Source organism: Cyrtonyx montezumae, unplaced genomic scaffold (genome assembly GCF_038088225.1).
Source record: "Cyrtonyx montezumae isolate F1298 unplaced genomic scaffold, pur_monq_1.0 scaffold_17, whole genome shotgun sequence".
Classification (NCBI taxonomy): domain Eukaryota; kingdom Metazoa; phylum Chordata; class Aves; order Galliformes; family Odontophoridae; genus Cyrtonyx; species Cyrtonyx montezumae.
The window spans coordinates 29,961,967-29,978,543 of NW_027071903.1; the positions used below are offsets into that span (position 1 = coordinate 29,961,967).

The following is a 16,577-nucleotide window of genomic DNA, read 5'->3' on the forward strand; positions in this document are numbered from 1 at the left end:
GGCAATGGGCCACATCTTTCCATCCTGCAGCGACCTGCTGGCCGCGGGGCTGAGCACGGCTGAACAGCACGCGGGGTCCGGAGCTTGGGGTGCCCGGCACCGAGGCCGCCTTAGGGACACGGGCCCAGCGCAGCCCTGAGTCACAGGGCAAAGGCCAGGACCAGGTAGGGAACATCCTCCCGCCTTCCCCGCTCGGGCTTTAGGACCTCTGGGGGCCTCCGTAGCCCCGCCCCCCTCCTCTCCCATTGGTCGCGCCGCTCCTCTCGTCCCGGCCCCAACATGCGCCTCTCCGCAGGGGGTGTGAGGGGAGGGGCGGCCTTTTCCGTACGTCATGAGCAGCGCGCTCGCTGATTGGCCGCGGGCTCCGCGGGCGGCCCCGCCCTCTGCCCCACGCGAGACAGCAGCCAGCCGCCGCTTACATTGTGCCCAGGGCGCGCGCGGGGCCGGGCCGGGCTGTGCGGGGGGGCGGGGGGGCAGCGCGGCGCGCGTGGGCCGGGGACGGCTGTAGCGGCACTGCAGAGGCTTTCGGGACGCCGGCAGGTTGCGGAGAGAGGCGGTGAGTGAGCTCAGCTTTCCCTGAGCCGATCGGGTGCGGAAAGGGCACGGGTGGAATTCGGCGAAGGGACCGCGCAGCGCTCCCACGGCTGAGACCGCGTGGAGCGGTCGCTGCTGTAAGTGGAGCGGTGACAGCGGTGTGATGGTGCAGCGCCGGGGAAGCAAAGCTCCCGTTCCTTTCTGCGTTGGTTTTCCCTATGCGTGGGGCTGCTGTCCGGAGTCCTGCCCCATCCTGAGTGTGAGCGCTCCCACGCTGCGGTCGGGACGGGTCCGGGAAGGCGGCCTTTAACCACCATCGGCCTCTGCTTATCGGCTTCGTATCCCTGCGGTGAGCATCGGTGCCCCCATCACTCGTGCCTGGGAGCACTGCGTGTCCCGTAAGCGCTCTGTGCTCGAGGACCATTACACTTTGCAAAGAGTTTTGTCCGAGAGCCTGCCAGACTGCGGTGATGCTGTGCTCTCTGCTTTGCTCGTGTTGTGTGCACGGGACAGCCTGCCGTGCTGCATTCTGATCGGGGATGTGCAAGCTGAGTACACAGTTTAATGCTGTGTTAGCACGGAAACGAACGCACCAGAGGTGAGAAGATCAAACAGCACAGCGAGTGAACTGGCCAGGCAAGAGCTCAAACCCTGTGCTGGCAGCAGGAGGGCAGAACTGTTTGGGGGAAGGATGAGAGGTCCCTCCAACCAAGGGGAGCAGTGCTGGGCACGGGCACAGCACGCAGGGTGGGAGGATGTGGGCATGCCCTCTGCACTCAGCAGCTCCAGCGGTTGTTCTGGCATTAATTTGACACACACCACATCTCGTCCTACAAACCCTCCCTGGGAAGTGGCATGTGGTTCCACTTGTCTCTATTTGAAGCTCCCTGTGCAGCACATTTGCAAGTTGGCTTGCTTGAAAAGGACTTTGTCCCGTTCGGATGGGGCTGGGTTGGATACCGTGATCCAGTTGATTGTTTCCATTTCGAAGCCTTTTTGAGTATAATTTGGGAGACGGGTCTGAAAGCTTGCTTGCTTCTTCTGCAGCCCTGCATTCATTTTGCAAAGCGACTGTGATTGATCTAGCAGAAGGGAATTCATTCACCAGCAGAGCTGGAGGGCAGGCAGGGAGGACAAAACCCCACAGCAGCCTCTGAAATGAATCACAGGCTCTGAAAAGATCCACTGGGGTTGAGGCGTAGCAATGAAAAGCCATTGTCTGGAGCCTGAACCGTGGCCAAAAGCATTATTTATCCTGATTTGGTTAGTGGTTGTAGGAGGGTGTGGTATTCCCAGGGACTGCAAAGCCAGCGAGCTTAGTGGTGAGTGTGAACTTGGTGTGATTGCCTCACAGGTACCTTCAGAAGTATGGAGTAACTCAGTTGCAGAGCAGCAAATCCAACACCTGACTTGCAAACAGAACTGCATCTCTTTCGTGCGGGGCAAGTTTCCTACAGGCATTGTTATGTTGCTTGGAACATGGTCCCCCACGGCTCAGGTTAGTTTGTGTCACAGATCTGGGGCACTGCTGCCCCTCTTAGCAGTGCTTTCACAGGACAGAACAAGAGCAGATTGGTTCAGCTTGGAAATACTGCATTGGGTTTTTATGGTGTCATTCACGTGGTGGCTTTGGGCTCAGAGTGGAGCGTGGATATAAAGTGGGGGATACTGGGAAGTGTGGGATAGGGAGCAGTGATGGACAGCCCGTTTCTGTGTCCTGATGTGCTTTAGTGAGCGTGTTGAGATATGTGCCCGGACCTTCTCCAGACAATCTGATCTCCTGGAGCCTACAGAACTGGCCTTGGAAAACCTCCCAGTTTCTGTCTGAGCCAACAGAAGGAGCTTTTCACATGGTCTCTCTGTTTTCTGTCCAGGATGTACAGCCAGATGAGAAAGTGAGAAAATGAGAAGAAATGATAAGGAGGCCTTCCATCCCCAAAGGCTGGGATGGACCCCAAATCCTGCCTTTGGGGGCTGGGGTTAACCGTCTTCCCTTGCTTCTCAGGTATGATGAAATGACAGGAGCTGGTCAGGAAGGCTGAATGCAGCTTTCTCCCAGCAATACCCCTGATTCACAGCATGTTGCCCAAATTCCAAGGTGAAGAATCATGGTTGCATATTTGCTGAATTAGTCATCCTGCAGAGAAGAACAAATGGGACTGACACGGAGCTCAGAGGTGTTGCTGGAGGTGAAGCTCCCCTGTCAGGGAGCAGAGCTGGGTGAGGACAGGGCAGGGGACACGTTCTGGAGGTGCCACGCAGGTCCCTGGCTGTCCCTGCCTGGCTGCAGCCCGGGCTCTATGCCTGACAAGTGCAGTGTTATGCTGTGATGCCCGCTGCTATTTTTATTTCTTTCATCACAAGCACTCTTTGCAGTAGGATGTTATTAGTACCATGCATTTCCAGCAGCTCTGAGCTGTACACCTGATAGTCCACTGTGTTCTGAAGGGACATGAAACACACCTGAAAAACCCCTTCAGATTTGTTCCTTCCCCTTTTCTTGCTGTCTGCCTCCTTCCCCTTATGTCTTTTCCTGTTTTCTGTGTGGTTTTATCTTCTGCTTTTGAAGCTCAAGCGGTGCCTATGAGTAGCTGATGAAAGCGTTCGTGTGCTGGAGTCCTCTTCTTCTCAAACCTTTTTGACAAACCTTCACCAATTGCTTTGCAATTCAGCAATTGCTTTGCGTGCTTTGGAAACAGGGCTGCATCCGGGCTGTGTGTCAGTGCGTTGCCACACTTCTCTTTGTCCTGAGCAGCTCTGCAAGGAGCTCTCTTCCCCATGAAGATGAAATGGTGACTTTATGTTTCTGCATTGCAGCTCTTCAAATAAGAATAAAAGGGAATCAGCTGTCCTACAGCAGTAACTGTGTCCTGGGGTGGTGTTGCTGGCCGAGGCACCAGGCCTTGCAGTTCATGAAAGCATTGGAAAGGCACAGATATTCAGGACTAATTAGTAGAGCATTTATGCTAGGAAGAAACTGAGCTTTCTCTGAATTCGACATGGCATTTCACCCCAAAGGGTGGATGTTGTGAAATCAGAGACGGAAAGATGAGTCCTACACTTGCTCCCCTGCAAAATCAGGCACTGCTGGCTGCTCAGGGCTGCCCTGACTTGTGTTGTGTTGTGTCCCAGCCTGGTGCACACAGGTGGACAGCTCCTGCCCACATTGCTTTTAATTCAGGCTATCTACCTGCAACTGCGTGGCAGGAAAAGGAAAGCAACCAAACCAGGCTGGAGTAAATCAATGAGGGAAATGATGAAAGCTCTTCTGGGCCTGAAGCCTTTGATCTTACCCTCACAGTTAGCATTTAAATCCTCTTGACGGCCCCTAGTGTGCAGCACACTGCCTGTGCTAAATCACAGTGCTCCCAGGACAGAGAAGGCAGCTCCCCAGCCTCCTTCCAGGCCTGAACAGAGCCAGCACGGCTCCCTACTGCTTGTTTATTTACTTATTTACTACTTTAAAAAGCTCATGGTTGAGCGGGGCAGAAAGAAATGCGTTCTGCTCGGTGCTTCTCTGAAAGTCTGATTGGCAAACAAAAAGCCCTGGCTTCGGTTCCTGGGATTTGGGCTTTTTGTTGGTGTGCAGCCAACCTTTACGGCCTGGGGACTGTCGTTTTCCAAGAAGAAATGATTCTTGGACCCCCAAAGTCTCACTGGGGAATACCTTGTTTGCTCCCCAGATATTGTCCTCTTAAAAGGCGACAGCACCGTAACTGTGTGAGCTGGGATGGGACGCAGCCCCCTGGATGGTAGCAGCACACCAGCACAGCCAGATGGGGAAACCCAGGTCAGCTCACAGGGTGCAGACAGCGTGCCCAAAACAGCTGGGGATTCCCTGCCTATAGGGAATGAAAGTGGAGATTTGTGGATGTTCTGCTGGTTTAAGATGGATGGGGGAACCCCAAGCCTTGCTAAATATAGTTTATATCTAACTGTGCTTCAGGGCTGTCCTCTCATATGCACGTCTTTTGTGATGGGAAACCTGAGGTTGAAGCAGCTTCAAAGTACTCCATTTCTAAAGGTTGCCTGGATTTTTCAAGATGTGTTTTGTTTTCTTGCCCCGTTCTCTTTGCCAGCTTTGTTCTGTCCAGAGGCGTTTTCTTCATGAGCTGGGATCACAGGGGTGTTTTCTCTCCGACCTAACTCCTGATCTCTTTTTAGATTTCTGTCTTCCTTTCACAGGAGCAGTTTCTAAACCACCCTTATCTTGCTCCACTGGAAAAAATCCTGGCTTTCCTATATCTGCTGTACAAAAGCTGCAGACAGCCAGGGGAACATTACAGCCAGCAGACTGCCCTGGATAGCTGTCAAAAAGCTGCTGCTCCTCTGCTCTCATCCATATGGGAGAAGGGGTATCATCTGCCTGTGCATGCAATTAGATCCTCCAGAAGACTTTGCAGCAGATATTTGTTTTTGTTTAATAACCATCTTTCAAAGGAGAAAAAATAATAATAATGGAGAAAGCCAAGAAGCATTTTGTTCAGGTCATGGCTTTTGCTGTTCAGGTTGGCATGTCTGGTGTAGTGCTCTCATCCTGCGTGATGGAGGATGCAGCTGTGAGCTCTGATAACCCCAGGAGTGCTCGCAGAGCAGGTGGGAGCATGGAAAGAGGCACTGACAGGTTCCTTTGTGTGAACTGTTCCTCCTTCTGAGCTGTTCTGGTTTTTCTCTTTAGCTCTGTAGCTGGGTGAGGGGATGCAAGGAATGTGTGTGGGGTTGGGGGTGGGGGGAGGAATTCTGCTCCTCTCTGCAGTTCAGCATTACTGAAATGGAAGTGTACGTTTGTGCAGATGAAAAATACAGAAAGTCCTTGTAGCTGCAGGTTTCCGAGGTTCACAAGGCCGCTGGGTTTTGGTAGAAACCCATCAGATGAAATGTCTGCTCCTTGCAGTTTCAGTTCATCTGATCTGTGTGGGATGATGCCAGATTCACTGTGGGCTGCGAGAAGTACCAGGGTGTATTTGCAAAGGGGAGAAATAGTGACAGCCACTTCTCTGCCTGTCCCCAGCTGCAGAAGGATTCAAGAAGCAGGTGAATTGCTCTGTTTGCCATCAAAGCAATCCGCTTGGATGTTGCTGAACAAAAGAGAAGCAATCCTTGCTGTTGAGATGGCTGAAAACCAAAGTTCAGAGGCTGTCAGCTTTCCGTGTGTCGGTCTTTCTAGCTTGGGTGACCTGTGACCAGTGACAGCAGAGCCAGGACAGCCACAGCCCCTCCAGCTTTCAGACACGGCTGTACTGGAAACCAGTTGACACCTGCACTGGGAACCAGCAGTATAAAGAGCAGTCCCAGTACAGGCTGGCCTGAATCCCACCAGCTGTACCCCAAGTGCTGTTCAGTACCCATAGCATAGAAATATAGTTGGGCTCCCCTAGGCGTGATGCTAAATGTTAGATGCTTGAAGGTTGTGTTTTGTTTTTGTTTTTAGTACGTAATCACAGCTTTTATATAGACATTTCTTATTTCTAAACAACCTGTTCCTTCCATTCTGAGTAGCTGCTCTTCTAATCTTAGCGTCACAATAAGTGGTGCTGCCCTCCTGTAATCTTTTTGTTTGTTTCTATGGCTGCCCTATATAAACAGCTTGATTTCTTCTTGTGAATAAGCAAATCAGAGGTTAACGTTGGATATGTGACCTGAGCTGTGAGCAAAGGAAGCACTGGCTATGGCAGGGTGGTTTCTGAGGTTGTAGGAGTAGGAATCTAAATCAATAGCTTTTAGCAGCCTCATAAATGTTTCATTTGTTTTCCTCAGTCCAGCTTTATGGAGCTTTGATACTGGAATAAATATAAGCTCTTAAATTAGCATTGTCCCTGAGCTGGCTGTGGATGGTAGAAACCATTTCCTCATAATGCATTTGGATCAGCAGTGGCATTTTCCCTCCCGTTGTGGAGCCCTGATTGCACACCGCCTCCCATCACAAATGAAACGAGCTTGGCAGCCTCAGCACAGGCTGCAGGATTGCTGGTGAGGAACGTGCAGAAGCCTGGAGAGACCCTTTCCCTGCACTGTGACACAGCCCTGAGGAGTGAGCGATGTCTCGGGAGCACCAACCTCAATAATTCACGGCGGCTGGGGGAAGGAGAGACATCTTTGCAAATATTTGTCCAATATGGGCTCTTTGGAGGCTCTGGAAAACTGAGGGGGGTAGGAACATGTGAGCAGAGCATGATTCAGGCTGCTTATCTGGCCATCAGCCTCTGCTTGAGGTCACTGGGCTGCGGAGCGTGGGAGGGCTGTGCTGCTCCGGGTCTCGGTGAGGTCAGTGAGCCAGAGCTCAGCATGGGGCTGGGGATCAGTCCTGCTTTGCCCTTATCCCCTGCTTTGCCAGATGCCCTCTGCTGGGTGCCTGGGCTCATTTCTCACAAAAGGGAATTAAAGGGGTGGCATCGGGTTGGCAGGTGATGTGAAAAATCTTAACTCCTCAGTTATATCTCGGGATTGGTTTTTCTTCAAGGCTCATTTTTCAAACCTTGGGACAGTCATAAATAAAGCCGATAGCAATTGCATTTCCTAAACCTGCAATAATCTCCATGAGAAACTTGATTTCTGCTGAGCCCAGAGCAGACCAGTACCCTTTATCCTGGATGAAATGCTCTCTTAATGCTGTTTTCTAAGGAAAAATAACTCTTCTGCGGTTTGCCAATACCCTCTAGAGACACTGAGACGATTTACCACCAAGCTTGGGTTTTGATTGCCTCATATTGTTGCTTCATTGCTGAAACCAAAGGGCAGAGTTTCCTCCCCTCTTGTCTGCCCTGCTGGGTCACCTTTCAGGAGGACGCGTGGGTGCGGGCACCGCTGGAGATGTGTGTGCTGCCAGTCAGGGGGCAGGAGCACCGCACTGCTGGGGCTTCAGGTTTGGGGTCCACTGACAGCGTGTGAGGGTTGGATAGCAAACGTTCTGGTGCTGGCTCAGTGCCTCGCATCGCTAAGAACGAGAGAATAATCGCTTTTCTGCTTGTTTCTCTGCAGCTGACAGATCTGTCATCATGTCAGTCAGCGTCCATGAGAACCGCAAATCCCGGACGAGCACGGGCTCCATGAACATCCTGCTTTTCCACAAAGCTTCCCACCCAGACTGCGTCTTGTCCCACCTGAACACCCTCCGGAAGCACTGCATGTTCACCGACGTCACCCTTTGGGCAGGAAACAGGTCGTTCCCATGTCACCGCGCAGTGCTGGCTGCCTCCAGCAGGTACTTCGAAGCCATGTTTAGCAACGGCCTCCGGGAGAGCTTGGATGACGAGGTGAACTTCCACGACAGCCTCCATCCAGAGGTGCTGGAGCTGCTGCTGGACTTCGCTTATTCCTCTCGGATCATCATCAATGAGGAAAACGCGGAGTCCCTCCTGGAGGCTGGAGACATGTTGCAGTTCCACGATGTCCGAGACGCGGCAGCCGAGTTCCTGGAGAAGAACCTGTACCCTTCCAACTGCCTGGGCATGATGCTGCTCTCAGATGCCCATCAGTGCCGGCGGCTCTATGAGCTGTCCTGGAGGATGTGCCTGGTCAACTTTGAGACCGTTCACAAGAGCGAAGACTTCAACAACCTTTCCAAGGACACTCTGTTGGACCTAATCTCCAGTGACGAGTTGGAGATTGAGGATGAGGAAAAGGTCTTTAAGGCCGTCCTGCAGTGGGTGAAGTATGATTTGGATGAGCGGAAGGCCTATCTGCCAGAGCTCCTGAGGAATGTCCGCTTGGCCTTGCTTCCTTCTGAATGCCTCAAGGAAGCCTTGGCTTGTGAGGACCTAATCATGGTGGATGAAAGGAACAAGCTTGTCCTGGACGAAGCCATTCAGTGCAAGAAGAAGATCCTCCAAAATGACGGGATTGTCACCAGTCCCTGTGCCAGGCCTCGCAAAGCTGGCCACACCTTGCTCATCCTGGGAGGACAGACCTTCATGTGTGACAAGATCTACCAAGTGGATCAAAAAGCAAAGGAAATTATCCCCAAAGCAGACCTGCCGAGCCCACGGAAAGAGTTCAGTGCCTGTGCCATTGGCTGCAAAGTGTACATCACCGGCGGCAGGGGCTCCGAGAATGGAGTCTCTAAAGATGTGTGGGTTTATGACACTGTTCACGAGGAATGGTCAAAAGCTGCCCCCATGTTGATAGCACGGTTTGGGCATGGCTCAGCCGAGCTGGAGAACTGCCTGTACGTGGTTGGTGGACACACTGCCGTGGCTGGAGTCTTTCCTGCATCCCCTTCTGTTTCCTTGAAGCAAGTGGAGAAGTACGATCCTGCATCCAACAAATGGATGATGGTGGCTCCTTTGAGAGATGGCGTGAGCAATGCTGCGGTGGTCAGCGCCAGGCTCAAACTTTTTGTCTTCGGTGGAACCAGCATCCACCGGGACATGGTGTCCAAAGTGCAGTGCTACGATCCGGTGGAGAATCGGTGGACGATCAAAGCGGAATGCCCGCAGCCCTGGCGCTACACTGCCGCCGCAGTCCTGGGCAGCCAGATTTTCATCATGGGGGGGGACACGGAGTTCACAGCGGCATCTGCCTATCGCTTTGACTGCGAGACGGACCAGTGGACGCGCATCGGGGACATGACAGCCAAGCGCATGTCGTGCCATGCTTTGGCCTCGGGAAATAAACTCTATGTGGTGGGTGGTTACTTTGGGACTCAGAGGTGCAAAACGCTGGACTGCTACGACCCTATGTCAGACACGTGGAACTGTATCACGACGGTGCCTTATTCACTCATCCCCACAGCTTTTGTCAGCACCTGGAAGCACTTGCCGTCATGAGAGGCGGGGCTCGAGGGCTTGTTTTCAGGAGCTCAGTAAGGTAGGGGTGTCCTCTAAAATTACAGCTTACTGTTTTGCCTCAAATGCATCTCCACACGCCACGCTGAAACCACAGGCTGCAGTATGCTCCCTTTTTACGAGTGCTGCGTTTAAAGGCAGGAGGGACAGAGCACCACAAGAGAATAGTCAGCTCTGTGATGCTGGAGGTCTTGCCAGCTCTGTGTTCAGGATGGTCCCCTCTGCATCTTACGAGATGCATCCTCATTGGTGATTGTGAGGAGGTTGCAGCCCTTCTGCATTCATTCTGAGCTACCTGGGTGTGCCAGCATCACCCATCAGAGTGTGGGTAGGGAGGGAGGGCAGAGCCCACAGGTGCTCTCATGGATACAACAACGGAATACACCCTCTCTCCATTTTGTGTAAGAGATTGCGGTATCTACAAGTAAAAGCACTTAAATTTGAGAGTGAGGAGATAGTACAGCAACTGGAAAACATCTCAGTAGTTTGATATTTTGGCTGGTTGTCTGGGTGGTCGCTTTGGAGCTGATGAAGATGCAGGCAAGTGACCCTTAGGATGCTGGGGAATCTTGCATCTCTTTTTAAGTTCTCTATTTTCATTTCAGTGGGCAGCAGAAGCTGAGAAGCTTTGGTGCATTTGATGGTTCTGGTGTTTATTTAACATCCAAACTGTTGCTTGTTATATCAGTACTTCTGAGACTTCTGTGTGAGACCTGAGTGGGAGGGAAAGGGGTTTTGTAACCAGAAGAAAAACACGTTTATTGGTGTTTAGGGGTGTATGGGAATAAGAAGATCAGTGTCCTATATAATTCTGATGCTCTCGTTCTCACGTGCTCAGGAAAGATACTATTCCAGCACTACTGGAAGAGGGCAGTTTGTTCCTCTTTTCCTCCCCAGTGGGATGTTTTGTTGCCATTCTGGTTACCAGTTTCGTCCCACTGAGCTTTGCACATTTTCACCAATCCGTACCAAGATATAGATGGCCAGGAATGGGTCAGAGTATCTTACTTTGCATTGTAAAAACAAATGCCAACCGAGAGCAAAGTTATCTTCTCAGGAAGTCTGTAACACCCCTGCTAGTTCTGCCCACAGGTTTGTGGGTGCCAGCAATGCGTGCAGCCCTGCTGTGGTGGTTGGGGGTTGCCTCCCAGTGAGCTGCAGGAGCTGGGAAACCCTCTCCCATGGGGCAGGATCAGAAAGCCTCAATTAATGTTTTCCTTGGAAAGTGAGACTGTGGGGAGGGGAATTCTGCCATATCTTCATCAAAATCCACTCAATGATACAGGGAAGAAAGAATGCTGCCCAAAGCCTCTGACACCCAGCAGGTGAAGTTCCCAAAGTGCTGTTTCCCAGTGATCTCTCTGATGGCAGCTGAGAAGCCATGGGGAGCTCCTGGCACCTCCACCAGGCTTTTGCCCAACATAACCACCTGTTTGTCTCCGGTGGAAAAAGCACGCAGGGTGTTATTTATAACGGGCTCTGATTTGCAGAATGCCTGGCTTCGGCGTGGGCTGCACCACAGTGAGGGCATGGTGACAGTGGAAAGGGCTAAAATGAGATTTCCAAGAGCTTTCCCAGCACTAGGAGATAATGGCCTTTCCAAATTCTCCTCCTCAGGCGTTGCCTAGCATCTGTCACAGTGGCTCAGTAATCTAATTAACTGCTGCTCAGCTATTAAATATCGCAGCAAAGAGTGTGAGGACTCCATCACTTTCAATGTGGGCCAATGGGGCCCCCCTGTAAGAGCTGCCTTGGAGCCGAAAATTCATTTCCTTTGGTAGCAGATGTGTCTGAATATTAAAGCTCAACACCAGCCCCACTGCTTGGAGTGAGAATGGGGAACAGCTTGAGGTGAGCAGTTCAGCCACTGGATAAAAAACAGGTCCCCAAAACACAGTGCTTGTACTTTCTTCTCCTACATTTTTCCTCTGTGCCCTGTTTGGATTGTTCTGGCCTTATGAAGATCTTTGCAGGGGATAGATAGTATTTTTTACTGACTGCTGGAGCCTGGCACAAGCACAAGAGGAGAAGGAACTGCCACATACCAGCCTAAGAAGAGCTGGTGAAAAGTCAGCGTGTAAGGGTTTTCTATGCTTTTTTGGCTTCATTTCCAGTTTTCCATTAAAAGAAGTATTTAAAATATACACAGGTTTTTGCCAGAGAGAACATCTCTTCGTTTTATTTTTCTAGAGGGTTTTTGCATGTGTGTGTGTGTTTGTTGTTCAATAATTTTATGTTCTAGCCTCAGCCACATTGCACTTGTGTCAAAACTGGGCTCAGGACCTGGGATAACTGGCTGTAGGGTCCTGTGGCTACTCCATCATACTACAGAGATCTGGACAAGGGGTCAGCTCCCACAATGGGAGAGCCTCTGCTGCACTACCTGCTTTTGTTCCCCGTGGGATTCCCTTTTGGGAAGGGGTACCCAGAAGGCAGGTGGGCACTTTGTCCCTAAGTGTTTCTGCAGGTGCTGGTGCACGTTGGGAGCAGGCAGCCACTGCTAATCCAGAGGAGAATGTGCCTCAGCTGGGGAAGGCATAAAGCAGCTCAGCTGGAAACGTGTCCCTTGAGGCTCAGCCTCCAAACCTCCTGGAGCCAAGGGCAGCCTGGTGCTGGTGCACCTTTGGGCAGAGCTCCCAGTGTCCCTGCCAAGCATGCAGCATGACATCAACACGGTGCTCGCTGCCAGCTGTAATTCCAGGGATCGAGCATGATTAGCGGCAGAAAATGTGAAAGCCTGGACTCCTCCCACGTGTGGCTGCAGAGCTGGTGAGGGTGACTGCGGTGATGGTGTGAAATGGAGGAGCTGCACTGGTGCTGATGGGACCTGCTCAGATGTGCCCACTAATTGCAGACATCACCTGGCCTCTGGAGGCAGGAAGCTTACGTTCAGGCTGAGCTGAGGGGAGGGCTGGCCCAGCCAGCTTCAGTGTTCCCACAGGAATTATGGCACGATGAGGCAAATGATTGCAAATGGGAAATGCAATACTGAGCACTCTGCTCATAATGGCTCTCTGTGTTTACAAACACAAGCAAAAGCCAGGCCAGGAGCGTGGGGTGTGATGTTGGGTGGTGTAGTGATGTTCTAAATGAACAGCTGTGACAGCTGACAGGGACAGCACTGCACCTCCCAAGAGGTGATTTGGGGCAATACCAGGAGCAGGTTCTGCAAGCTTATGTCTCCACATTAGATGTGGCTTCTACAAACTGTCTGTCCTGTGTGACAGCCTCATTTCCATGGGATGAGGTCACTGATGGGCTGGGGACTGGCTCCCTGGTGCTAAATCCCAAGTCCCACCCTAAAACCAGGAGCCAGCACTGTGCTCCTGTACAGGTGACATGGTGACATCAGTCCTCAACACCTCCTGCCTGCCCTGGCTGAAGCAGCATCATTGAATGAGTGCTGGTTTTGTTCTGGCAATGAAAAGCTGAATTTTGGTCCCAAAGTGCCTGTGAGGATTGCAGCAACCTGCCAGGCCCGGCACTACATTCTGGTACTGCCAGGCTGCGGTCACAATAAACATTGGATCTGTTCAATGACTCTTTTCCTGATTATTTAATTACAGTGGAGATAACAAGGCTTTTATGAGCACGGGCTTGGCTTTCCTTCCACATGGAGCTGGGTCAGCTCACGCTGTGCAAGAAGCCGCAGCTTTTTGCTGCCATGCTTGCAGCTGGCCACCTTGCCTTGCTAAGCCATGGATGCCTGCAGTAGCATTCAGGACAGCCCAAAAACCTGAAGACAGTCTCCCTGCTCCTAGCCTGTTTGCTGCTGAATTGGATGCTAGAAACCTGTTAGAACCTTGCTGTTATTGCCCAAACAAAGTCACAGCTGGTTTCTGTCAGTGGCTCCTAGGGAATGCCATTTGTATGCATGTAACAGCGAGGCAGGCTGAGTAGGGAGGGCAGTTCTGCTGCTGTTTGTCTCTGGAGCCAGTTTATCAGGCAGCGTTGGAAGGGAGTGGCTGGCCTGGGGAGGAAAGTCAATGAAAATCAGGCTTTTCCAAACCTGGGCAGATGGAAACATGTGCAGTGTGCGCTCGGCCTCAAACTGTGCTAATCAGCTCCTTGGAAATCACAGTCATACGAATGGTTTTGGAGAAGCTATAAGATTGCTGTTGGCAATGCCTGTGGAAGCATTTTTTATAGGGAAAAGGGGCTGGGTGTCAGGGGACCCCAGTAGCTGCCAACACGCAGAACCTGTTCTGTGCGTGGCAGCAGCTCTGCTCCCAACACAGCAGTTAACTCCTTTTTTTCTTTCCCTCCTCAGATGCCAGCATCACATCCACGTCCCCTGCCTTGCTGCTGGAGCTGACGCAGCCACCGAGTCCCCTCCTGTTCCCCACACAGGGTGCCGGGAGCCTCTGGCATCCCTTCCAGCACCACAGGGGCAGAAAGGACCACTTGGCTGGTGGATACTGGTGGATACTGGTGGATACTGGTGGCCCGATGTGAGCAAGAAGATGGAGGATGTAAACCAGGCTGTGTCCACCAGAGTTACTTCACAGGAGGGGGGGAGGGGAATGGGGTTAAGAGATTTTAATATTTTTTTTATAGCAGTAAGCTTGCCATTGGCGATACCTGCTGTCTGGGTGACGTGGAAGCACTTTTATAGGGAAAAGGGGCTGGGGAAGTGGGGGAAAGGGAAAGGCTGAGCCCAGCACTCAGCACCTGGCTCTCCAGCCGCATTGCGGAGACTGCAGCTGCCGAAATACTGAAGCGTGGGAGCTACGCACAGCTGCCAGCAGCACCCAGCGCCTCAGTGGGATGGGGCAGGTGCCTTTGGTTTTGCACTGTGGATCTTTTTTGGTGTTTGCCCTCCTTCCCGGTGCTGGGCCCGAGGCCAGGCTGCTCCCCGCACACATCTGCCAGGCTGCATGCTGCCAAAACGCCAGCACCGAGGTGAGATGCTTCACCAGATAAAAACTGCTGCCTGCACGGAGCGGGGCCTCTGCTTCCCCTCCGTGTGCTCTCCCAGCAGTGTGTGGGTGAGGGTGTAATTAGCAAACGAGCGGGAGCATAGGCCTCGCTGCGCGGCGGGGCCTAGTCGGGCCTGTGGAGCAAGCAAGGCCTCTCGCCTCCCTTCCCACAAAGCGAGGCCAAAGGGAAGAGGCAGCACAGGGCTGGCACAAAGTTGGGCCTCCGTGCCCCACGTTTGGGTGATCTCTGCACTTAGGGTCACACGCAGAGCTGCCAGCTCCCGGCTGGCCCGGTTCATCCCGCTGCAGGCACCCCGGCCTGCCTTTCTCCCCGGGTGAGGCCATGCACTGCCAGACATCACTGCTGCTTCGGACAGCAAAGGCCTTTTATATAGGGGCAGCACGTGCCCTTTGCTGCTGGCAGAACACTTTGTGCACAGCCCTTCTGCAGCACTCTCAGTGACTCTTACTTACATTTTGTAGGGTTTTTGTTGTTGCTGTTTTTTTCTTCTTCAGCTGCCTGCAAACTTTAATAAAAATGATGATCTGGGAAACCATTTGTGTGCTTTTCACAGGCGTCTTCTCTTCATTCCTAAGCAAGTTGGCTTTAGGTATAATAACGGCAATAATAACAGGCTTGGCACTCGATGGGGCGGTTCACAAACAACCAACTCTTGCAGCCAGCCTGGCTGTAATTATTATTGCTTCAGAGCTTGGGAAACTGAGGCACAGTGTTAAGTGCTGCAGTGACAGAGCTGGGAATACAATTGAGGGCTTCTTGTGTTGACTGAAAGGCACAGAACGCCCTGCTGGGGATAACCCATGTATCACCCCAAAGCAGTGCAGCGATAGCAGAACTCTCAGTCAGACCATGGCCTTGCAAAACCTGCCAAATAAGCTGAAGGGGCCCAGCTCAGACTCAGCCATGCTCCTGCAAACCAAGACGGTAATTTATAGGGAAGAAGAGAAGCATTTATACTTCTGTTTTCCTTATTTGCCTTTGCTTGGCTGCTGCAGCTCCCAAGAAAGAGGCCCATTGACAGCTGAAATGGGCTTTCCAGCTGTGTCCCCTGCTCACACTGCTCCTCCATGTGCTGCTCTCCCTGTCCCAGAGGAGCTGCTCTGAAAGGATTCAGGCTCCAGACGGGAAACGTGACAGCGTTGCTGCAGGGCAGCTACTGGCACAGCAGGACCTTGCAAATTTGTATTTTCTACTTCTCTAACAGTGGATGCAACAACCAGAAAGCAAAGCTTCCAATGGGCAGCACACACAGAGACTCAGAGGGGTTTGGAACCTGAATTTCAAAGCCGAGACCAGGAACACAGCCCCCTGCTCCTAAAACAGAGTGGGAACACTGTCAGTGGCCCCAGGCTGCAGAAATGAGTGCAAGGCTCCACAGAAAAAGCTCATTAACGAGCTCGTTGGAAAACCAATTCACGGCCAGAAATTACTGTTGGATGAGCAGGAGAATGAAAAATAGCGGGAGCGTGTGAATGAAATCCCTTTCAGTTCTGTTGATTAAGGTTTCATACAGGACGCTGGGACTTTAAATAGCGGATCGGGGGCTTTGCAACTGGCTGGCTTTGATACGAGCTGTGCAAAGACGTGCTCTTTTGTACTATTCTGGAGCCTGACGAAAGACAATTCAAAAGCAATCATCAGCAGTCGTGACAGTAGCAACCTGTTGCTAAGGAATTACATGCAATGCAAAATACAAAGGTCTCTCACCAGCAGCAAAGTAAAAGGGGAGTGGGAGATGAACAGAGACGGAGCAACGCAAAGCTGCAGCCAGCTCAGGCCAGGTTTTTAAACTGAGAAGGATAGGAAGAAATTTTAAAATGCAAATTCTAAAGATTGTTCTTCTGTCTTCTCAGTAGGTAAGGCTCAGTTTGGTGGCGTTCAGGGGCTCTGTGTTCCCACTGCTGCAGTGAAGTGCCCACATGCCATGGTCAGCCCTTTCTGGGGGTGGTTCAGGTCCCAGAGCAGCCGGGAGCCCAGCCCAGAGATGACCCCCGCATGCAGAGATCCAGCTCTTGCCCAGCTGCCTTTCAGCCCCACTCTGGAGCTGGGATTTGGTTCCCAAAGCATTTGGAGAAGAGCAGAGGGAAAAGCAGGGAGCAGGAGCTGGGTGCAGACCTCTCCCAGGCCCCTAGGCCAGGTCTCAGACCTCCTTCCCCAGTGACAGACCTTCCCCAGGGACAACAAGCCGAGGCTCCTATCTCTTATTTAAATGAGATTCAGAGTGCCTTGTTGGCTTTTAAACACGTTTTCTGAGCAAGACCCCAGCTGCCCTTGAAATAATACTATTGTGCAACGAATCCCTGCGGGGAATTATCATCT

The 16,577-nt window shown here is 52.0% G+C and overlaps 1 protein-coding gene across 1 annotated transcript; it reads left to right on the forward strand.

Annotated features, from left to right (window-relative positions):
• The first annotated feature begins 484 nt into the window (after positions 1 to 484).
• On the forward strand, positions 485 to 14,197 carry KLHL25 (kelch like family member 25). The gene is made up of 3 exons (XM_065734004.1): positions 485 to 556; positions 7,513 to 9,339; positions 13,588 to 14,197. The coding sequence occupies exon 2, from the start codon at positions 7,530 to 7,532 to the stop codon at positions 9,297 to 9,299; it is 1,770 nt and encodes a 589-aa protein (XP_065590076.1). The 5' UTR covers positions 485 to 556; positions 7,513 to 7,529; the 3' UTR covers positions 9,300 to 9,339; positions 13,588 to 14,197.
• Positions 14,198 to 16,577: the final 2,380 nt, after the last annotated feature.

Excerpts from the sequence above, each read along its gene's own strand:
- KLHL25 (XM_065734004.1), top strand. The coding sequence starts at position 7,530 with ATGTCAGTCAGCGTCCATGAGAACCGCAAATCCCGGACGAGCACGGGC.